Raw genomic sequence first — 24,084 nt, forward strand, 5'->3', positions numbered from 1 at the left:
GGGCCGGGACTCCAGGGCGCTGAGGAGCCGAAGCCGCGGCCCTGAGCTGCGCGCTGCCGTCAGCGCCGGTCTCTGTCCCAGTCCCTGTCCGTGTTCACCATCCTAATCCCGGATCCTGTCCAACTCTCCACCCCCAACCCCAGGCGCTTCCTCGGGGGCTCGGGGAGGGTTCTCGCTCCCCCTCCTCCTAACCTCCCCCGCGGGCTGCTCCCACCGCCCGGGTCCGGGTTCTGCTCTGCATCCAGTTGGGTGAATTATCCTGGGCCCCCTCCCCGCCGGCCAGGGAGACGCCCTCACCCCCGCCCCCGTCAGCCCCCCCCCGCCCCGCCCCCGGGCCAGTTGACTGCTCGGTAGCCGGGGCGGGCTGGGCTCAGGATGCCGCGGGCAGGCTCACCATGGTGGTAGGGCGCGCCCAGCGCCCGCCTGTGCCGGTCCCCGTTGCTGCCTCGGTTGCTGTCTTGTTTCCGAGCGCGGGCCTCCGGGCCACCGCTGCCTAGCCCTAGCCTGAGCCCCGCTCCGCACCTCGGGGCGCTCCCCCCCGCCCCTGCCCCAGCCCGGCCTCCCTCCCCCGCCCCAGCTGTTTATGGCTAAGTCTATTTTCCTGGATCATGCACAGAAACTTTCGCAAGTGGATTTTCTACGTGTTTCTCTGCTTTGGCGTCCTCTACGTGAAGCTGGGGTGAGTGATCTGGGCCCGGGGCTGGGCGCCCGGGGGATGAGCGGGATGGGGGGAGTCTCGAGAGATTCCCTTGTGGAACGCTCTGGGGACGGAGCACCATCCCGAAAGAAAACTCTCGCTGGTGGCCAAAGAGAGCGCGCGGGCCAGGAGATAGAACGCGCCGGCCCGGGATGGAACGAGCCGCCCCGGTGATGGAACGCGGGGCCGGGGATGGAACGTCGCCGCCTTAGAGACAGTACCCTCCACACCCCACCCCCCACTTCCCACACACACCACACTCTGCGTCTGGCCGGGTTCTCCTGTCCACTTCCCTACCAGAACTAGGTGCCCCTCACCCTGGGCGAATCTCAAGGAGGAAGAGAAGGCGCTCTTGGACCGAGCTAGGGGCGGTCCCGCATTCGGGAGCTGGTCCAGGCAGGCTGATTTGGGGGGACGTCAGGGTGGGTTCGCTTCGCTGGGTTCGCCTGCTTAGAACTACGTAGGGGGCGGCGGTGTCCGATCCTGCATCTCTCTGATCCAACCGGGAACCAGAGTTGTTCCACTGTGGCGGCGGCCGCAGCCGGGCCTGGATCCCCTGGGGAACTGCAGGCGCTTTCATCCGGGAGTGAGAGACAGAATCCGAGCGCTTGACCCGGGGACCTACCCACGGACCGAGCAAGAGAAGGGGGCTCCCAAAGGGGATAGGGAGGAGGAACTGTGCTTGTTACACGGGGCCGTGTGAGTGTGATTATGAGTGTGTGTAAGGTGCTGCAGGCCTAGACATCATCCGCGTCTCTATCCATCATTCAGACGTGTTGAAATTACCTTGACAACTCGTCAGTCTGGCTTGGGGATGAGAGGCGCGCGGGCCACCTCCTCAGGCGGGGTCCCCTCAACCAGGACACCTGGGTCCCACCGCGTGGTCTCCGCCTCCTTCCATTGGATCTCTGCCTCTGGTCCCTGGGCTGGCCGCCTCTCTGAGCCCTGAGCTGCCCTCTCTGGTCCTTGGGATGGCCTCTCTGGGCCCGTAGGTGCCTTGCTTTGTCCCTGCGGATCTCTCTTGGTGCTGGGCTCAGGCTCGGAGTTTGTGTAGCTCTCTCCACCTCTCCCTTCCCCGGGCGGGCGCCCTGATTAATATTGCTCGTTGCACTAGGCTACGCCGCCGAGTCGTATTTCCACATTCCTGAGCCCAGCCGAGTCCTTACCTGTTGAACGGCTGCGAGCTCCTTTTCGCCAGATTCGGCCTCGCAGAGGCCTCTTTGCTGGAGGGGGAGGGGGTGCAGAGAGGGAGAAAGAGAGAGAGAGGCGCACCGCACGGAGGTCTCAAGACCCAGAGGGAGAGAGAGAGAGAGAGAGAGAGAGAGAGAGAGAGAGAGAGAGAGAGAGAGAGAGAGAGAGAGAGAGAGAGTGAGAGAGAGAGAGAGAGACAGAGAGAGACAGAGAGAGAGAGAGAGAGACAGAGAGACAGAGAGAGACAGAGAGAGAGAGACAGAGACAGACAGAGACAGAGACACACAGACACACACACACACAGAGAGAGCGAGAGCCAGAGAGAGAGAGAGAGAGAAACAGGGGAGGGAGTGAGAAAGAGGACAGAGCCGAAGAAGAAATGGGGAGAAAAGCCCAGAGGGTGAGAGAGAGGAAGAGGAGAGCGGAGTCCGGCTGAGCAGAGCTGAGGGGCTGAGGCACTCTTCTGGGTGGGGGTGTGGGGGTGGGGTCAGATACATACTCTGGGCTTGTCAAGAAATCACAGTTCCCGAGAACCCCAAGAAGTGGGAAGGAAAAGAGGAGAAGAAAAAGGGGACAGATAAAGGGAAAGAGAGGCAGGCAGAGAGTGAAGACAGAAAAAGAGAGGGACAGAGAGAGCAAACCTTGCATAAGATATAGCTGCTAAGGCAAGCCCAGGGGCAGGGCTGGATTTTGGGGGCTGTGACCCAAGGAGAGGCCTGAGGCCACTGTTTGGGTAGGTCCCTCATTCAGGGACAAATGAGAGTGGCCATCCAGAGATAATTCCCTAGAGACTCCTGAGGCCAGAAGAGTGTCCTGGAGAGTCCTGTGTGGGAGGATTCCCCCTTAGGGGAGTCTATCTGTCTGTCTCGCTGTCTGAGAACCCTTGGTTCCTGTGGTCTCTGTCCACCTATGGTTGAGCCAGCGTGAACAGCTGAAGAATACTGGAGTAAATGGGGTGGGGACAGAGTTTGCCAGGACAGGCCCCCTCACCCAAGATCCCCAGGGGATGAAGGCTGGAGCTTCTAAGGCTTCTAAGAACCTGGCCATTGGGACCTCTAGTTCTCAATGTCCAAGGCTTCTGATGTTGGAGGAGCACAGCACCCTGACTCCCCTTACACAGAAGTGGGGAGCTGGGATACCTGGACCACCTTGGCTCTGCCCTTTCTTCCATGAGTGACAAGAAAGCACTTGCTGAAACTCTCTGAGTCTAGCCACACAGGATGATGGGAGCTTCCTCTTGCTTCCTCCCAGGGATGGAGAGACTATGGAAAGAGGGGGACTTGGAGGCCCTGGGGGGACACACTGCTGAAGCACCCTCAAGGAGAATGCACTCCTTCTTAGGGAAGGTCTGCATCAGGGGATTCAGGGGAGTAGGGCAAGAGAGAGGTGGCAGACCCAAGGCCAGAGAGAATCCTGGAGTCCCAGCATCTCCACCTGAGCTCTAAGCACCCTTGGAAGGCATCTGGTCCAACTCTTACCTGCCCCCATATGGCAGGATTACAATACTGAGGAACTCCCCAGTTATCCTCTCCTCAGTCAGCCTTTCCCTGGCACAGAGAGCAGTGAGACATCAGAAAGATGAATACAGACAAAGGGGAAAACAGACAGGCAGAGAGAGACAGGGACAGAGAAGAAAGACAGGGAAGAAAGAGAAGGGAGAAAAAGAAATAAAATACTCAGAGAAAATAAAAAGAGAAAAAAGGGTGAGGAAAACAGGAAAGAGAAGAGATCCACAGAAGGAGAGCAGTAGAGACACAGAGGAAGAGAAGAGAAATGAGAGACAGAAAGAGGAAACGGGGGTGGTGGGGTAGGAGAGGCCAGAGCTAAATGACTGTCTGTAGGGGCTTGACTGGCAGGCTCATTCCTATGTGTAAGTGTGGGCAAATGCGTATGAGTGATTGTGAATGTGTGTGAGTGGAGGTGTATGATAGAGTGGGGGCAGGGAATTGGAGGAGGGGATAGCCCCCAGTAAGCCATCTTTGTGCAGAGCCACCCTCCTAGATGGCTGGGCCAATGGAGCTCCGACCTTTGCATCAGGAAGACTGAAGTCAGCCTCAGACACTCACTAGCCCTGTGACTCTGGGCTAGTCACAGAGCTTTGCCTTTTTGCTCTGTAAAAGAAATCAAACCGTGCCTGGTTTACAGCAGGACTAATTGGAAGAGTCAAAGGAGGGAACACATTTAAAATGCAGTGGAAATGTTAGCGGGGATGAGGATGATCATGGTGGCCCAAGAGGTTCAGCCTACCCTATTTATAGCAGCAGCTTACTGACTCCAGACTGGGCTAGGGAAAATCCTGCTTCTAGGATGGCCTCTGCTGGCTCCCTGAGGATTCTGGGAATGGAAAGGCATGGAGTCCTAGGCCAGACTGAGCCATATGTGCCAGGGTCCAAGCAAGGACTCCAAGTTCAGGGAGAAAAGTATGAGTAGAGGATGGGGAGGGGGCACATCCATACCATGCCCACATGACCAGAGCATATATACACAACATGCACATTCACAGTGCATGCACACACACACACACACACACACACACACACACAATTAGGATCTCCCTGTTGGAAGGAACTTCAAAGGCATCCAGCCATTTGGGACTGGACCAAGGATCCTTGGGCATCCAGCCTTTGATTGAAGCCTCCCAGTGAGGGGGGCCAACCCCACTCCATCTGGGTGAATTCAAACCCACACTCATGAAGATGCATCAATACGTACTCAAGCAGACACATGGGAGTGTGTCAGGGAGGCAGCTGGGGGAGTCAGGAGAGCAGGGTTTGTGTCTGTTCCACTTCTGCCTCACTGTGAGACCCAAGGCAAGCCATTTCTCCTCACTGAGCTTCACTTTCCTCCTTTATAAAGTGAGATGGTAGGGACAGTCAAACCATGTCTTCCCAGCTCTGACATTCCCTGCTCTAAGCTTTGGTGTTCTAGTGTATTGTAAAAAGGACTGAATTTAGAGGCACGATCTCAGCCCCAAACCTGAATACACCCATGTGTCCTTGGCCCAGGCCCTTCCTCCTTCTAGGTCCATGGTGGGATGGAGTTCAGTTGACCCTAAGTTTCTCTGATCTCTGTACTCTCTGTTCTAATATTCTTTCCAGCTACAGGCAGGGGCAGCCTGTATTCTCTCCAGTTTGTAGCCCCATTTCCTAGCATCATGACTTGAACATAAGAAATATTTCATACTTGTTTGTCTTAACTCAAATGTTCTGTGAGTCTGAGCCAGGGCTCACCCTGTCTGGCTAGGGGGCACCTTCCCTTGGGTCCCCTTTCTTCCTTTCCTAGTAGACTCTTCCACAAAAGGCCAATTTAGGCTTCTCCCCTCTCTTGGAACCCTGGAGTCATCCTTACAGTGGGAATCTCCTAGGTACCAACCCTTCAGATCTGCCTACCATCCATCCATCCATCCAGCCATCCATCCAGTCATCCATCCATTACTGCATTAGGCCAAGGAAGGAGCCCAGATGGCAGCTAATCATTCTATATCCCCAATAAGAAGGAGACCCCAACATGTTGCTGGTGGTTTGAGGTTGTTGTTATTTAAGTTGGGCCTAGAGAAGGAAGGTTATCCCTTTAGGCCTTTCCTGGTGCAATGGAAGGAACACTGCCCTTACCAAGTTAGCTGTGTGCCATAGACAAGTCATTTGTCTGAGACCCTGAAAAGTCTACAAAAAAATCTGTTAAATGGGAAGGCTGTCTTTATTGATGAAAAGGTTTGGTCCCATGCTATAGAGATGGGAGCTGTGATAGTTTCCTAAGGAAGTCCCTCCTTTAAAAAAAAATGAATGAACATATAAATGAATGAATGAATGAGCCATTCCTCCCTACTCCAGAACAGGACAGTGGGAGAAGAGGCTTGTTTCACTCTAGCCTGTAGCAAGCGTCCTGGGCTTACAGGGAACTGGGTCTGAAGGGACCTAGTAAAGTCAAGACTCTAAGAATTGAAGAGAGAAAGGGGAGGGACAGAGAACGTCAGACTGGACCCTCCAGGGCAAAGCAGCCATTCAGTGGTTGTCCTTTCTGCCCAGTTACCCAGATCATTTTCTCTCCAGTCTCCTCCATTAAGGGGGATGTGGCCAGACAAAAGAGGCCAGAGCTTTCTGTGGATCTCATGGTCCTTGCTCCTCCCATCTGAGCCTCACTTTCTCTATAAATAGTGATTCAGCACACATCCATACTATGCCACAGGTCCACAGTATATATACACAACATGCACATATAAAATGGAGGAATTGGGGATAATCTTGTTGGGTCACTGGGAGCAAAGTACTCTGTGCACCTTAAGGTCTTAGAGAAACAAAGGTTAATCCTGTGGCTCTAGCCAGAGACCCTAAGATGTACCTGAGCTCAGCCTAGACCTGGCTTCCCAGAGGACAAGAGATTTATCCAGAAAATACCAACCTGGGGACTCAGGAGAGCCAGGGTTTTGTCCTGTCTTGGCTGACAGCCATATGTTTTCATGACCTACATAGAGTCCTTTCCCCAATCTGGGCCTGGTTTCTTCTGGAAAATGAAGGGGTGATGTTCCTCTGAGAATATTTAGTGAGTTTGTCCTGGGGAGGGAGAATCTTACTTGCAAATCTACTTCTGCCTATTTTGGTGGGTAAGCTGAGACCTGTTTCTGAGTAGACCCGACTTCTGGCTACCCAGAGACTGAGAGAAAGGCAGGCCGCCATGTCAGGAGAGAGGCAGCCTTGACAGATGCCTCCTGGAACACTGCTCAGCAGCCTTGGTGCTTCCACGGCCCTGGAGCCTTCCCTAGGACATAGGTAGAAGTTTAAGGTATTGGTCTGAAATGCATCAAATTTAGAGATTGCAGGGTTACCACAGCCTCTTCCCCCTTTTAGTCAGGAGGGAAACTGAGGCCAACTGATGGGAAGGTGACCTGCACAAGATGGCATAGCTTCCTTGGTTGCAGAGATGGGGTTGAGCTGTAGTCTCCTGAAGGCGTTTTCTCCCCTTGGGCCCCAGAGGCTACAAGGGGCCTGGACTTGGAAAGAGCTCGAGGCTAGGAGTTAAGAGGTGGTGGGGGGAGGGCAATCTTCTCATAAGAATCCCTCCCTTCTAGTCCCAGTTGTTCACAGTGTGATTTTAATTTCCAGAGCCCCCTTTTTTGTCTGGGCCTTAATTTCACAGTCATTTTAAGAGTGAGGGGCAAAGGTTGACAACATATGTCTTTTTTTTTTTTTTTGGCGTGATCTGCAGTGAGGAGTCAGGGAAAAAAAGGGGAAAAAAGCTTCGGATGCTCTGGGGCTTCATTAGGGAAAGGAATTTGGGATGGGGGGAGGCAGGCTTCCAACTTGGCCTGACTGGGCCCTGGGCAGGGATGAAAGAAAAGTCCCAGAGCCCAGGCCTCCCCAGGGCCTCATGGCCCACCAGGCATGGACTAGAGCTTCCCAGACATGGCAGGCCACTTTTCTGCGCCTTCTCTTCCCGGACACTTCTCAGTGTGGGGAAGGTGAGGGAGGGGGATTGCAGCTAGGTGCAAAATCCCGCCAGACCGCCAGTCTCAGCCACCAGGCATCCTCATTGGGGACCCCGGAGAGCCCGGGGTCTTCATGCATGCCACCCCCCAGGAACAGCCCACTTCTCCTGAGACACTTGCCCTCACTCCCAGAGTTCTCTCTCTCTCTCTCTCTCTCTCTCTCTCTCTCTCTCTCTCTCTCTCACACACACACACACAACCATCTTAGGAAGACTATCACAACTTCCACCCCCCCACACACACGCCTCCATCTCCTTTTGACCAAGGCTCCCCCTTCCCGAGCTGGGGGACTCTTTGGGGGGATTTGGTTCCCGGGGAGTCAAAGGGCCCCGGGGATCTCGGGGTGTGTGCGGTGCGGGGTGCGAGCGTGACTCCATCCCAGTTTCTCCACTGTCACCCTCCGGCCCTTTAAACAGCCACTTGAGAGGGAGGACAGACCCGGAGGGTTGGCCCCACCCCTCAGGGCTAAAGGCAGCTCGCTCTAAACCTGGAGAGGCTAGGAATGGAGGGAGGGCGGGGAGGGAGACAGAGAGAGACACGGAGAGGGCAGAAAAACACAGAAACAGAGAGAGAAACAGAAGAAAAGGAAAAGTCAGGAGACAGTGAGAGACATGGAGAGAGAGAGACAACAGAGATAGGGGAGGCAGGGAGGAGGCGGGAGAGATCCTGTCTGTCACACTCGCACGCGCACACACAGACAAACAAGCGCCCGAGCACAAGCACATAGGCCGGTGCACTTGGCAGGCGGGACAGCGGCCGGTCCTTCCCTGGCGCGCTGGGAGGGAGCGAATAGGGAGTCCGTCTTGCTCCGAGCCCGGGTCGGGCCTGACAGCAGCAGCAGCAGCAGCAGCTGCGGCGGCGGCGGCAGAAGCAGCAGCGTGTCAGGGACTGCCCCTGCAGCCCAGGCGCTCCGCCTCCCCGAGCCCAAGCGCCACGGGCGCAGGGCTATCCCTATCCCGGTCCGCGTCCTTGCCCCAGTCCCGGGGGGTGCAGCGGCCAGGCCCAGTAGCTGTCCCTCCTTCTCAGCCCCGTGGGGGGTGTTGGTCCCACGGGCACTCCGGGACAGCGATCGTTCCTTGGGGCCTGGCCAGGCCCCGCATGCCTGGCCCGGGGAAGCCCCTCGGGCTACTGAAGCCGCCGCTGCTCCGCCCCACCCCCCGGACGCCGCGGGCCGGGGGCTCTGTACTGAGCCCGGGAGCGGGATAGCCCGGGATTTGGGCAGCCCGGGAGCCGGGGAGCCGGGGCGCCGGCCGCCTGAGCCCGCCATGCTCCCCGCCTGCCCGCACGGCGCTCTCTTCTCCATCTACTACCCGCAGATCTTCCTCACTCTTACCAGCGGCAGCTACCTGTAAGTCTCGGCCTTTGCATTTCCCGCGCCCACCTACCCTTTCCCCTCCCCCTCCTCGGGGCCCCCAGGATTTCGCGGAGGCTCCCACTGATGGCTGGCACCTATGCCTTTCCCAGGCTCTTCTGGCGCGGGGCGCAGCGCTCAGGTGGTTGATTCTCCAGGGTCTGTAGGTAGAGGTCTCTGGGGTGGGTCAAGGAGACCTACCGACCGACCGATACAACCTTCCCACCCTCCGCTCGCGCCCAAGGAGCTTCTTTCTTCAAAGGTTCTCTGGGCTGAGCAAATGGAGAGAAGCCGAGGCAGCCCAAGAGTATGGGACTCAGGGGCGTGCAGGGTCTTGCCTCCGAAAAGGGCAGCGTGGGTGTGTGTGTGTGGGGGGCGCCTAGGAGGTCCTTTCCGTTCCTCCTTTTCCCAGGATGGCAGCTGAGCGCTGACCCCATCCCCGCCCTGCCCCCTACTGCTTCGGATGCGGGGTCAGTGAGGCGAGGACCAGTCGGAGGCGCAGCCTTGCCCAGGAGCGCAGGTGAGCGGAGGAGACCGGGCAGTGATTTAAGGTCCCTTCGTGCTGTGAACCCCTTAGGTTTTGGCGGGGTAGGGAACCAAGTAGGCAGAAATGGCAAGGCAGCGGTCAGTAAGGGGCCAGGGAGACAGGGTTCTCCCGGCAGAGCAGAGACCACCCCCTTCCCCACCTAGAAGAGAGAATCACTTGTGATCTGGAGGAGCCAAGGAGGGGACTTCTATCCCGTCAGCCAGCCCAGCAGCCCAGCTCCCCGCCGATCCTGTCGGCTCAGTCGCGGGGGGCAGCCTAAGCTCTTTCTCCGGCCCGGAGTAGGGCAGAGGGTCTGCACGCGGCCCGGGGCCCGCAGCACCTCCCTCCGCCTAGGACTTGGTAATGAAACGCACGTGGCTGGCCCGGCCTTTCCAAGACGTTGGATTGATGGAACCTTAGTTGGCCCGGATGGGGATGGGGATGGAGATGGGGAAGGGAAGGGAGAGCAGGCACCGCCGGGAGGGTTGAGTTTAGTGGCACAGCCTTGATTAAGCCCAAGCAAGCAAAGCCCACCCTGTGGGTCCTTGCCTCAGTCTCCCGACTTTGTCTCCCCAGGCTGCACTCTGGATCTTCTAGAAATGTCGACTTTTTGTGTTGTCTGTGTCTCTCCCAGGGGTTGTTACTCTTTCTAGGTCATTGGCTCAGCCCTCCTTCTCCAAATCCATCTCTCCTCTCTCTGACTCTTTCTGGGTTTCTTATTGTTTCCAGGTCACTGTCTCTTCACTCTCAGGGTCTCTCTCTGGGGTCTGTTTTCCCTCTTTCTGTCTCCTGGGTCTTCCTCTTTCTGCTTCTCTCCTGGGGGTCTCTCTGGACTTCTGACCCCTTGGTCTCTTGCACAGGGGCCTGAGGGAGGGCTTGGTACTGACGCTTTGCACGAGGAGGTGGGCAATGGGCTACATGCCTAATAACTGTCCCTCCCCCACTATAAGCCGAGACCATTCTCCCCCTCCAACCCTTAGGAAATTACTATCCTACCAAGTTTTCCTTCTATAAATAGTCACAAATCTTGAAACAAAAGTTTTCAACCGCACACCAGATGCTGGGAGGCTGTGGTTTCCCTTGCTGTGTGACATAATTATAAGGTCCGAAATCGGTGCCCCAGCCCCAAGGCCCAGTGGCAGAGGCAGAAGCCCAGGGCCCTTACAGCTCTGGGTGGGGGCAGGGCAGGGCCAGTGAGGAGGTGACAGTTGGGGACTTGGGGGATGCAAGGGTGGGGCAGAGGGCCAGGACCAGCCCTGGGAGCAGGGAGGCTGCTAGCTCCTGGAGCCCTGACATCATGGAGAGACTACCAGTCCAGCAGAGCTGGCAGACACTTCAGAAGTGGCTTTAGGCCAGTTTTCTCATCTTATAGATGAGGAAGCAGAGGCCCAGGAGTGGAAAAGCTCTGCCCAAGGTCAGCTAGGCAGTGGCAGTCAGAACTTGGTCCAGAGGCTGAGAGTTCTTTTGACTGAAGCACAACCCGCTGGAGAGAGAACTGGCCTTGGAGTCCCAAAGCCCTGGGTTCAAATTCAGCTTCTGATCTTTATAACACATGTGGCCTTAGGCAAGCCACTTCTTCCTTTGTAAACCTGAGGGTCCATCTCCCAAGAAATTATGGAAGTCCTGACTAGATTCTCACTCATGCCCCAGGGTGGAAGAATCTCCTCCTACCCCCAGCACCAAAGCCTATTCCCTTCTCCAAACAGGAAATCAATTCATCCCAGGGTCTTCCTTTGCTTCTCGATATTTCTTAGGGATATAGGCACTTGGAATTAAGGCCTTTAAAGCACAATTCTTCCCTCTTCTGAGCCTGCATTGGGACTGCCCGGCCCCCAGATGACTGCTCCTTTGGGCTTACAGCCTTGCTAGGAGAGATAGCCTCAGTGTGGCTAGGACACACAGCCTCTGCCTCCATGGAGCCTTTGTATATTCTAATCTCTGGGTGTCAGTTTCCCCACCAATAAAATGAGCAGGTTGGAATAAATGACCTCTAGGGATCCCCCCCTCCCAGCTCTTACATTTCTTCACCCTCAGTTCCAAGGGCCCTCCCTGCTCTGACATTCTATGGTCAAAGGTCTTTTCCCACTCAGGCATCCTCTGACTCCCCACATGGGGATTCCCAGCCCATCATTAACATCTGTAGATTTTCAGCTTCTCACCACCCCCAGCAAACCTGGAGAACATGGCAAATAAGCAGGTTGTCCAGGCCTGAAGGCAGGGTCCCTACCATGCTCTGAGCCAGGCCTGAATGGCTTTCCTAGGAGGGTACTAGCTCATTGCCTTCCTGGATGGGCCATTTCGCCAGAATATCCCTGCCTAAGCACCGAGGCCCTTTCTACCCATGAAGGGAGGGAACTTGCCCAGGGTCCCAAAGGGAGGAAATTTCAGAGACAGAAGTGGAGCCAATTATCTGGAGTCTTCTGACTCCAGGACGAGGCTTCTTCCCACTTCACCATATTACCTCGAAGGACCCTTTTGTGGTTAGAACAGTTGTTCTCTTGTTGTACAGGTGGGAAGGCTGAGGCTGAGGCAGAGGACATGAATGTCAAAGCTGGATGGTATGTAGAGCTGAGTAAATTGACTCCCCTGATTGGACATTTGGGCCTGGAGAGGAGTAGGCTCTCATCAGGACCAAACAGAAATCAGGGTATGCCATCCTTTGGGATGCTTCTCTCTGCCTCCTGCTGGCCATCTGTGGGCTCCAGCCTGGGCAAAGTCCACCTGTGGTGAGTGTGGAGAGAAGCTCCAGGCTCTGTGCTGGGAGGGAATCCTGGTCAGTGTCCAGCACTCTCTCCACTAACCCAAGAAGCCTGTCCCAGGAAGCAGCAGAGACTAGGACGGAATTCTAGAGCTGAAAGCAGTCTTTGAGGTCTCCCAGTCCAAGTTCCTCATTTTACAAGTACAGAAATTGAGGCCCAGAGACAGGACCAGACTGCTCCAAAGCCAGTGAGTATCAGGTGTGGGGCTCGAACCCTCCTATCAGCAAGGATGGTTGGTCCTTTGCTCAGATTGGACAATGTAAACCATCAGTTATTGAACAGCTAAGTGGTGTGACAAGGTTTAGATGAGTGAGGTCTGGTCCCTGCCCTCTGGCAGTCCCCAAGGGGGGACATGTGATGTTCACTTAGGGAGCAGCATCTTGAAAAGCAACCTGGATAAGGCACTTACCCTTGGGTAAGTGCCTTCCCTCCCTCAGCTATATGAGCCTTATAGCAGACCTTTCTGTCTGGAAATCAATGGAAAATCTAAGTCAGCAGCCTTGGGAAGTAGTGAGCTACCTGTCACTGAAAGGATTCAAGCCCACTGGCCCACTGTTAGGGATTCTTTAGAATAGTTTTAGGAATGAGTGGGTAGGTGGGTTCAATTGAGAGAAGTGAGGCAAAGCATGGTCTTGATTATAAGGTTCCATATAAATGCCAGCCCCAGCCTGAGCATCTATGATTCTAAGATTAATCATGTGATCCCCTTAGGAGCATGGCCTGTCCAAATGCAGATGACCTTTGGTGTGCTAAAACCTTCTCTGTTTGGATTTCTTTGTCACACACTGGTGAGTGTCCAGGGACTTGGTCCAGTCCCCTTTTGTTACTCATTTTTCTTTTTCTCTGTTCTCTGGACTTTTTCTTCCCTTTTCTGGGCACTTAGTAGTTGGTAAATCCAGAATCAGTCCGAGTAGCAAATATTAGTTTTTTGAGACAGGTTCCAAAAGGCTCTTGGCCTAATGGATGTGGATCCCCTTGGTGGAGGCTGGGCGGCCACATGTTGAGGGTACTGGCTGGGTATGGCTTGGATGGATGTCCTCCGAACCCAGAGAAGTAGTCCGTCTGTCTCAGAGCAGGAGAGAGAAAAGCAGTTTGCCTGGAGGATCGGTTGGCAGCCAGAGGAAGGCAAGGTTGTGGGCAGGAGACCTGGTCCCAAAGCCCCTCCGCTTTCAGTCCCTAGTTCTAAGGTTATTCTCAAGTCTTGCATTTTATGTTTTATGTGCCAGGGATCCTCCCAGCCCTGACTTCCTTGTGATAAGGCCCATCCTAGCTCTGGCAGTTTGGGTCCCATTCTCTGATCCTGTGATTGCCCACTGGAACCTACTGACTCATCGGGCTGACAGGATGGTTACTCATTGACCACCTGGGCATTTGAGATGTGGCTCAGAGTCAAGGGGCAACCTCCTTCTGTTATTGCTGTCTCTGAAGCTGTGGCTTCATTTGTCATCAGGAACTGGCATTGGCAAGGAGCTCTTTTGGCAGCAAAGTCTAGTGGATAGAACCCTCTCCTGGGAGGCAGGAGAGCTGGCTTTCAGCCCTCACTCTGCCATTGAGTAGCAGGGGGACCTGGAGCAAAGCCTTTTTACTCCATGGGCACGCTCCCTCCTCTGCCAAAGGAGGAGTTTGGATTAGATGATCCTTTGTCTACATATTCTGACTTTCTCTGTTCTATGCTCTCTCCTACTTCTGACATTCTGTGGCATATGTTCTTGGCCCCCTCTAGCTTTGAGATTAATTTCTAAGCTTCCTCCCAGCATAGACATTCTGTGTTCTCTTGTCTCTCCTTAGTCCCTCCTAACTGACAGCTGGTGTCATTGCCCTAACGTTCTCTACTGGCTCTACCTCAATCATCACTTGGGAAATTTTGTTGTTCAGTCTGACTCTTCATGACCCCATTTGGGGTTTTCTTGGTAAAGATTCTGGAGGGGTTTGCCATCCTGATTTCCCCAGCACCCAGTGCTCTTCCATTTCCTCCTACCCATTTTGTACCTAACTACAGATAGAGACAGAGAATGTCTCTACAGCTGAGAACAGAGAATGTCTGAGCTGTGAAGGGATCTCAGAGATCACCTAACCCAAGCCCTTCACTTGGCACATAGTAGGAGTTAAATAAATGCTTGTCAATCCATTGATCGATGGAAGCAAGGTCCAAGGTGGCAGCAAACTCAGAGAAAGAAGGGCACTCCTGGGGAGCCAGGCAAAGAGGAGGCTTCTAGACACACAGAGAGATCAGTGTCCCAGCAGAGGAAAAGCCTTGGACTTGGAAGCTGAAGACCTAGAGTACGTGGCACGGCCTCATGACCCTGGCTGTCACCCACCTGTCACTCTCTGAGCATCAACACCTGCTTTCCTTCTGTCCCTCTGTCTTCCTGTCCCTCCCTCCTTGGATGCTTATGATCTTAAAATACAACAGGAGTATTGGCAGGGCATCTGAGCTGGGCAGTGAAGGATGGGTAGAGATGGGAGGGAGTGGGAAGACAAGGTGGAGGGCAGGGGAGGGGAGCGGTTAGCCCTGCAGGCTGGAGTATCAGTCAGACTTGTGAATGAAAATAATGGGAGACAAGGTTGGAGAAATAGAGTGGGGCCAGATTGGGGAGGTCTTGGGAATTTAGTTGGGGTCCTCTGGTTCTTGGGGAGCCACAATCCCTGTGTGACCTTGGCCAAGTGCCTTCCCCTATTAGATCCTCGGTCTTCTTCTTTGTAAAATGAGGAAATTGGAAAAGATGGCTGAGGTCACTTCCAGCTGCAGGGGTGGGATCCTATGAGGTCCTTTCACTTCTGGGCCTTAGCTTCCTCCTCTATGGGATGAGGGGAGGGAAGTAAGTGGCCTCTGGGGTCTCTTTCAGCTCCAGAGCTAGCATGATATAATCTCTTCCTCAGTGACTTAATGCCTTACAAACTTTTCAGCCTAACTGGCTTCCATCTATTACCTCTTAGGTGGTGGCATTGCTCTCTGTGGTGGGAGTCAGGAGGCTTGGGGCTGTGCTCATATCTGCCTTGAACTCTCCAAGTGACTTGGGTCAAGTGACTTGTCCTCTTGGACCTTGGATTCCTTCTCTGGAACATGGGGACAAAAGCCCTTGTCTTGCTTCTCTCACAGGGCTATTTTGAAGATCCAAAGGGGAGTATGGGTAGGAAAGATTTGCAGAGTGCAGTTCACTCATTGAATTCAATAAGCATTGATTAAGCACCTACTATTTACCAGGCACTGTGTTAAGCTGCCGAGGGTACACAAAGAAGCAAAAACCAGTCCTCACCCTCGATGAGCTTACAATTGACTGTGAGTTCATGGCATAAATGTCATAGAGGAGGATGATGGTGATAATGATGATACCAGTCCTTTTCCCACTTAGAAAGGACCTTTGAGTTATGTGTGACCTCATTATAACATCATCATCATCACCTCTTCCTCCTCCTCCTCCTCATCTAGTGATGCTCTGTGAAGTCTTTGTGAGCTGAATGAGATGACTTCCTCTTGTTGGTGTGAGCTCCCTGGGACGGTTTTTACAGAAGGTGGGTCCAGATCAGGGGTGGTGTTTGTCTCAGCTCATTCCCACTTGCTTTGGTCTTCTTTAGTTAGGTCTCTGCACTTTAAATATTCTTCATTTTGTCCAGCTTGAAGATTAGCAGTATTCAGGGATGACAAACTGTAGCAGTAATTAAGGTGGGCTTTTAGCACTTATTTAATCAAGTGCCCTTGAAGAGTTTGGCCTTTGTTTCTTTGATTAAATTAGGAGTCTTTGATGACCTCCTTGCCTCAGGGGAAAGCCTAGTTTACATAGGTTTGAGTGACATATTTGTAACGTCAGAAGCTTTTAGGCCACATGGGTTTAAATTGCATGTTTGTGACACTTTTGGTTATGTGGGTGAGCTGCATGTTTGTGACTCACCTTTGAACCTAAACAAGACATATAAACCCAGAGGTTGGCATTCTCCCTTGGGGGCTCTCAGTCACTGGAAGAGTGGCATGAGACTCTGGGCAGCCATTTTAAAGAGCCCCCGGCTTGTGAACCGAGATGTTGATGCTTTCCTGGTAACTATGAATTGTGATTTAGTCTATTTATATTGTGTATGTGTGTAATTTGTTTCTACTTGCTCTGAAGTTCAGGATGATGGCTTTTCCTACTGAACTAAGTGAATGATATTTGTATGTTGGAGTAAACTGAGACTATTAACCCTTTACAATCACTTTCCTTAGTAAAGCAGACTAAAGAACCTGTGCTGGCAGCTCTTGTTGCTAGTTTTGTTGGGTCTCACACCCCACAACAGCTGCTACACAAACTCTGTGAAAAGTGTTCTTAGATTTCCACGGATTAACATGATTGCTGCACAATTCGGGGCAACCAGGTCTCATCACGCCTTTGTCCCAGTAGTTTGTGGATGGATTCTCAAATATGTTTTGGGCCTTGTACTTTTTTGGGGATTGCAGCTTCTTGTCCATTTACTCCAGAAATAGCGGCAAGTTTCGAACGGCTCCCTCTGGCCACCAGCTCATGTTTTGTTCGACATTTGGTAGGTGAGAGATTCTTGCCACTTGCAGTGAGGGGTTGCCTGGTTTTTCCCATTCCCTTTCCTAGTCTGCATTGATCAGAAGTCTGGGCTCCTTCATGATGAGCTCTGTGTAATTTCTAATGGTGATGATCTGATCCTGAATCACGCTCAGAAAACCTTCCACTTTGCAAAAGCAAATCTGAGGGGCTCATCCTTGTTCAACCCTTTGTTGACATAGAATTGGTTGAGTTCATGCCACTCATGGAGGACCTTTTAATTCTTCTCTTGGTCATTTCATAGACTCCAAACACTTTGGTCTCATTTGACAAATGGAAGTCACTCAAGAAGCATTTCTTAAAGGCCCAGCCCTGTGATAGGTGCCCAGGGGATACATTGAAGAGGGACAGCTCCTGCACCTTTGGAGAGTTTATACTGTACTAGAAGAGCTTGAAGGAAGCCCTCCACCCTCCCCCCTGCTCAGCAGCCTTTCCTCCTGCTCCAATGCTATGTTTCTAAGTTTATCACATGGTCTAGGCATCTCTCCATCATCTTTGATGAGGAAGGATCTCTTTCTCTAGCTGTCTTAGGGTATGGACTCCTTGTTTCCTTCATATTGAATGTGGTTTAGGGAGAGTGCTCCCCATAACTCCTATGGTTCTTTCAACAGTTGGACATTTTGGAGAGTCTGTGTTAATACTGGTGTAGTGCAGGTGTTAATTACTTTAAATGTGATCTTTGAACTTAGCTTATTACTATGTTCTTTTGTTCTGGGCCCAAGATTTCATTGGGGTAAGAAACTCCCCCTGACAATTGCCTGCGGCACTGAGAAGCTGTGACTTGCCCAGGGTCTCACAGCCATAGTGAGTTAAAGGTTGGACTCTGAATGCATATCTTTCCAGCTCCCCAGATGACAATGAAGCTCAGGCTCAGAACAGGAAAGCCACTTGTGCTTAGACACACACCTAGATCTTGGGGTCAAGCCCTAGACTCCTGACTCATTTACTCTCTGCCTCAGGTTGAAGAAAGAATGGTCTTGGAAGCATTCTTGACTGATGATCAGGCAGCCTCCAAACTGGGGCTCAGAGAGGGGAAGAGTCTCACCTAAGGTGTCATGGCTCCTCAAAAGCAGGACAGTGATTCGAAGCTAGGACCTGGGGTGCTCAGTCCATTCTACCACACCTCATGTGCTCTTAGGATCAGAGACATCAGTCCTTCTGAGGCCATCACCTTCTTTCTCCTCTTCTCCTTCCCAGGCAGAGCTGGGGGTAGAAGGGAGGACCTCCTCCCTTAGTGGTCCCAGCCCAATGCCAGACTCACCTGTACAACAGCCCTGGCAGGTGGTCACCTGCACATCCTATTACTAGGACATCCTCGTCCACTGCTGGGCAAGTCTGATCATTGCATCGAGTGGGAAAGGCTCCCCGGGCTCTGCCTCTGTGGTTCTCGCTTCTGCCACCTGGGTCAAGAGGAGCAAGACTAATCTCAGCTCTATGGCATGGCTTGTCAAGAGCTTGGAGACATACCCACAGCCCCACCCTCCCCTTGGGCCAAGCAGAAGGAGCCCGGCCCATTTTCAAACTGGGACAATCTCAAGGCCTTTCCTGTTTGTAGCTTTCCTTGGGCCCCCATTTCCTACTCATCCCTTCCTGCCCAAACCAGGCCTGCCATTTTGTGGCTCCTGGGTCCTTCCCTTGTCAGATGAGACCCAGGGAAGGGCTCCCAACCTGATGAAAGGATCATTGTGAGGCTGGGCCAGGCAGCTCAGTGAGGACAAAAATATCATTTGTCTTATCTGGGAGCTATGGAGGAGCCTCAATTCTGGGCCTCCCTGGGCCCAAGGCCTGGGAGACCTGGTGGGGGGCAGGGAAAAAGGCAAGCTACTGATCTAAGTAAAGAGAGGAGGCACGGGCCTGTCCCTCTGGTCACACCCCAGTCACTCCAGTGGGAACCAGGGCAGGCCTTGGGAGGCCCCTGCTCCCTAGGAACAAGGTCACTGGGAGAAACAATCAGACTGGGCCAAAACTAGAAGGAACCCCACAGTCCAGGACCTAGCAAAGGTAGGTGAGCGGAAATGTGGTTCTGGTCCTGGGGTGACCTCAAATGAGTCACATAGTCACAAGGGACTTCAGGCTTTGGTTTCCCCATTTGTGCAATGTGGGTGTGGCATTAGGTAAGCTCTAAGGACTTTTCCAGCTTTGACTTTGACAGGATATTCTCAGGCCCCTCCCAGCTCTTCCATCCCCTGTTTTCATGCCTCTCTTCTCTCTTACCTTCCCTGTTCTAACCTCCCTCCCAGATCTGCCATCCCCTGCTCTAAGGCCCCTCCCCAGCTCTGACCTTTCCTGTTCTGAGGCCCCTCCCAGCCCTGACACTCCCTGTTTTGAGGTGCCTCCAAATTCTGAAATTCTTTGTTCTAAGCTCATTCCCAGATATGATAGTGTTTGTTCTGTATTCTGAGATGCCTCATGTCTCTGACATTGTGTTTTCTATGTTCTAAGAGCCTCATAACTCTGACTGCTCTAGGTAATGTTAGAGTCCCTTGCACTAGAGAGGGGCTGGGGGAAGGTTCAGCTGAAGGGCTAAGGAGCCTGGCCTAGGAGGGAGTTGCCAGAGATGGCCTGTGCAGTTTCCCTGATCAGATTAGTCACCCAGTCCACTCAGAACTGGGCAGAGGCTAGCAGAGAAGGTTGGGAGCATGGCCATGGTCCATTGTGCTGGTGGAGCTGAGCTGGGAAGACCCTGTGCTAAGGGGTGAGAGAGACATCATCTCCTAAGAGGTGGAGCCATCCCATAATGGAACAGGAGAGATAGCGAGCCCCTGTCATCAGAAGGGGTTCAACAAAGGTTGCCTGGCCAACTGTAGATGACCTCGGGAAGGAGATTCCCAGCCTGGGTCAGACTGGACTCCACTTCACCACTATGAAGTGGCATCTGGTGTGGGCACATGGTGGGGGCAAGTGCTGGGGCTGCAGATGGAGGAGAGGTCATGAGAGGAGCTTAGAGGACAGTAGTCTGGCTGAAACACAGGGTGTGGGACAAGGCTTTGGGAGAATTGGATCCACATCAGGGAGAGCCTTCACAGCCAGGCTGAGCAGTGGGCATTGAGAGGGAGCTGTGAGGGCTGTGAGCAGGGGAGCCATAGGGTCTGGTTTTGGGCAGATTATTGTGGAAGCTGTTTGGAGGATGAGTGGAATGTAAAGAGAAGAGACTGAAGGCAGGAAGGCCACTTAGATGTAATCACGGAAACGTCAGAAAAGGTGATGAGTCCTGAAGTAGTATGGCAACTTGGACGGGGGCAGATGCAAGAGACTTGGTAGGACTGACAAGGTTTAGCAGGGAGGGAACCTTAGAACCATGTCTCTAGTAGAACCCCTCATTTTAGTGATAGAGAAACTGAGGCCCAGAGGTGAGGAGGTTTCTCGTGGTCACACGGAGCTGGAGTCATGGGGTGAGTGGGAGCAATACTGACATTGAGGGTCCATCAATGGAAACTGGAGGATTAAGGGGAGAGTCAGGTTTGGGGAAAATCTGGTGTGTTCAGTTATGGAGTTGAGCAGTGTGAAGGGCCACTTGGCTGGAGCCTACCTTCAGGCAGTCTGAGGCTGGTCTAAGGGAGAGCTCCCCCAGAGAGATGGAGGCAGGGGTGTGCTGGTGAAATGTGTAACAACAGGGGTGTGTGTGTATGTGTGTGTGTGTGAGTGAGTGTATATGTGTGCACACATGTGTGTATGCATGTGTGTGCACGCACACACTTATGTGTGCGAATATATGTGTGAGTCTGTGCATGTGTGATTCTGTGTGTGTATGTGTGCATGCACGTGTGTATGCACATGTGTATGTGTGTGCATGTTTGCATATGTGTGTATGTATGTGTGTTTGTATGTGTGTGCATGTGTGTATGTGTATATGCATGTGTGTGTATATGTGTGAATATATGTGTGTGCGCACATGTGTATGTGTGTGAGTGTATATGTGTGTATGTGTATGTGTGTGAATATATGTGTGTGAGTGTATGTACATGTGTGTGTATGTTTCTGTTTGTATATGTATGCACATGTGTGTGCATGAGTGTGTATGTGTGCACGCACCTGTGTGTATGGGTGTGTATGTATGTGTGTTTGTGTGTGAGTGTGTATGTGTGTATGTACATGTGCATGTATGTGTGTATATGTGTAATGCACGCAGTGATGCGCTTTTAAGCTTCATCTGCATCATTAACACTTTCTTGAGTCTAGGCAATCAACAAAATAATCAGTCAAACTCAGACCTGTAGTAATATTTGATTCCTGAGGAATAAATGCTCCCACTGAAAAGTTGAAGAATGGCTCCTGGCAGGCTGGTCACGTCTGCCCCCAGCACACCCCTGGCTGCAAGTCTGCATGTGCACTGGGCTCAGCCACTGGAGCACGTGAGGTTGGGGAGAGGAGAAGGGGAGTCTCAGGGCAGAGGCTTGGGGCAGCCCCCTCCTTCTCCATATCCACAGAGGGCTCAAACCAAGGAGCAGTGGGCAGAGAGGTAGGAGAGCAGCAGCACCCAAGCCAATGCTCATTTGTTTGGTGCTTCCTGGGAGCACAGTGGGGAATGGTGTGTGAGTGCTCTTCCTGGTTCTGCCTCTGTTTCCTGCACCTTGCATCAGTCCCATGAAGTCTCTCCTGGTTCTTCTCTGAGTCCTTCCCGGTCTTATGGTGCAGACCTGTGCCCAATGGCACCAACAGTGTAGACTGGACACACCTTGGACTACCAATGACACACTCCCTCCATCCCCTTATGCCTTGGGCAGGTCAATGGTGGCCAGGAAAACTCAGTCCCACCTCAGAGTGCAGAGAATCACCACCTTCTAGAGCAATTCAATTTCTCTCTCCCTTTCTCCCTCCCTCCCTCTCTCTCTCTCTCTCTCTCTCTCTCTCTCTCTCTCTCTCTCTCTCCTCTCTCTCTCCTTCTCTCTTCTCTCCTCCTCCTCCTCCTCCTCCTCCTCTTCCTCCTCCTCCTCCTCCTCCTCCTCCTCCTCCTCCTCCTCCTCCTCCTCTTCTTCTTCTTCTTCTTCTTCTTCTTCTTCTTCTTCTTCTTCTTCTTCTTCTTCTTCTTCTTCTTCTCTCTTCTTCCTCTCTTCTCTCTTCTCTCCTCCCCTCTTCCTCCTTCTCTTCTTCTTCTCCTTTCTTCCTTCTTCTCCTTTCTTCCTTCCTCCTTCCTCCTCCTCCTCCTTCTTCTCTCTCTCTCTTCCTCCACTCTTCTCTCTTCTTTCCTCTTCCTCCTCCTCTTCCTCCTCCTCCTCCTCCTCCTCTTCTTCTTCTTCTTCTTCTTCTTCTTCTTCTTCTTCTTCTTCTTCTTCTTCTTCTTCTTCTTCTTTTTCTTCTTCTTCTTCTCTCTCTCTCCCTCTCTCTCTCTGCCCCTCTCTCTGTGTCTCTCTGTCTCTTAACCCCCTCTCTTTCTTTCCTCTCTCTCTCCCCTCCTCTATCTCCTCTGTCTCTCCCCTCTCTCTGTGTCCCTGTCTCTCCCTCTCTCTCCTCTCTCCCCCCTCTCTCTGTCTCTGTTTTTCTCTCTCCTCTGTCTCTCTCCACATTCCTACCCACCCCCTCTCAATCCTGATCTAACTTGGAGTCAAGCCTCTTCCCCCGATATTACAGAGAATAAAACCGAGGCCCAGACTTGGCCAAGGTCTCTCCAGAAAACAGATGCCTTGTGATTTGGTGGAGGGGCCTAGAGCACCTGCATGTGAATCCTGGTCCTATCTTCTAACACCTGGAGGACTCCCCTTCCCCTCTCTGGGGCTCAGTTTCCTAATCTGTGCTACTCAATGGGTGTCCCATAACATCTTTTCCAGCTCGAAACCCATACTCTCTCCATTCAGTGTTCTAGAGGGGATTCTTGCTTGGATTTGGTGATTTCTGGAGTCCTTCCCAACTCTGAGATTCCTGATGCCTTTGGACCAGTCCCCCCACCTCTCTGAGCCCCATTCCCCTCACCCTTAAAATGGGGATGACTCTACATCTACTTCGAGGGCAGTAATGAAAAAAGTTCTGAATCAGAAGGCCTAGAAAATGGGACCAGAATCTGTCCCTTGGCCGGGCTTGGATGGGTGAATGCCAGGGGCTGAGGGCAGCCCCACTAGCCCAGGGGGCCTGCCAGGGCCTCCGATCTGCATGGTGGTTTCCTGTGATGTGGACACTTGTCCCCTGGGAACCAGTGTATGGCCACCAGCCCTGAGCCCAGAGCCGCAGGACAGGCTTGCAGCCAAGGGAAACCACCCTCCGTGATGGGGGTGGCCATAAAGGCCAGGACCAGAGGACTTTCCAGCCAGCCCAGGCCTGCTCCCCAATTCCCAGATGAAAGGCTAGGTGGCCCACCAGCCTGTCCCCTCCCCAGAGTAGGGGTGCTCTCAAAGAAGTCAAGCATCAGATGTGAGATTCCTATGCTGAGGCCATGTGGAACCCTGGAAGTAGCCTTTGGGGAGGGGAGGAGAATCAGGCCCTTTACTAATTAGGCAAGTCAGTTCTCTCTTTGGAGAGTCTGTTCCTTCCTCATCACATCTCGGATGAGTCCTTCCCTGGCTTCTTTGGTCGATCTCAGGGTGCCTAACCCTAACTGAGGCCCCTCCTGCTGCTGCCAGTATTGTCACCATCATCATCATTACTGGGGATAGCTCCGACCCCTTCTCTCGTTGTTATTATTGCTATTCCTGGGCCCAGGAAGCGGGCTGGCTGAGTCAGTGAAGCTTTGCTCTCTCTGCTCCAGTCTCTTTCCCCAGACTCCCGGGGCCCGAGATTCCACCACGTCTCTCTCGCTGTTTACCATCAAAGCCTCCAGTATATCGTGGATAGAGGGATGGGCATAGAGTCAGGATGCCCTGGGATCTAATTCTACCTCCTGGTTGTGTGACTCTGGATGGATCACTTCTGTCCATGCCTGGGCAGCTCTGAGACTCTGAGGTATAGAGCAGGTGTTTCCTCAGCAGCAGTTCCCAATGCCAATGAAGGACTAACAGTATGTGGCATTTATCTGGTACTGGGCATCTGCCAAATGCTTCACGAATTTGTAGTAATACTGCTGGACCCCAGAACAATAACAAGGGAGAACCACAGAAGCAATAATCCCTTACATCGGCATAGTACCTGAAGGGTGTCAAGGCACGTCCACATCCTCTGTCTTTTCTGACCCTTCCCCAGCACATTCCAGAACCTGCAGATTCGTGAATTTCCCATCCATGCCTTAGAACAATTTATAATGAATTGTTATAGGGATGGCGTGTGAGTATTTAGAAGAAGCAGCAGAGATTGTCAGGAGCCAGGATGGCTTTGTCAAGCATGGGTCATGACAGATTATGCTCATGTGCTTGTTGAACAAGGTAACTAGACTGGAGATGGGGGAATGAATGGCCCAGCCACAGTCTATCTAGACTTCAGCAAAGCAGTTCTGTGGAGGACAAGATGGAGAGGTATACTCTGCACATAGTAAAGTTAGGTGCATTTGAAACTAGTTGGGTTGATGTCAGTTTGGAGGAAGGTCTCCAGTGGAGTGTCAATGCTCTGTGCACCCGGCTTACCACTGTGCAGTCTAATATTTTTATCAATGATCTGGATGTAGGCACGG

At 52.8% G+C, this 24,084-nt stretch overlaps 1 protein-coding gene across 2 annotated transcripts in view; it reads left to right on the forward strand.

The window, feature by feature from the left end:
• The first annotated feature begins 608 nt into the window (after positions 1–608).
• Positions 609–24,084, forward strand: part of WNT7B (Wnt family member 7B) — a 93,912-nt gene continuing 70,436 nt past the window's right edge. Inside the window, exon 1 of one of the 2 annotated variants that reach the window (XM_036759149.1) lies at positions 609–679. In XM_036759149.1, the coding sequence (XP_036615044.1) occupies positions 609–679 (71 nt within the window). Of the gene's footprint in view, positions 680–8,635; positions 8,719–24,084 lie in introns of those variants that run through there. The other variant, XM_036759148.1, reaches the window with a different exon arrangement.

This window comes from Trichosurus vulpecula, chromosome 5, assembly GCF_011100635.1.
Source record: "Trichosurus vulpecula isolate mTriVul1 chromosome 5, mTriVul1.pri, whole genome shotgun sequence".
NCBI classification, from domain to species: domain Eukaryota; kingdom Metazoa; phylum Chordata; class Mammalia; order Diprotodontia; family Phalangeridae; genus Trichosurus; species Trichosurus vulpecula.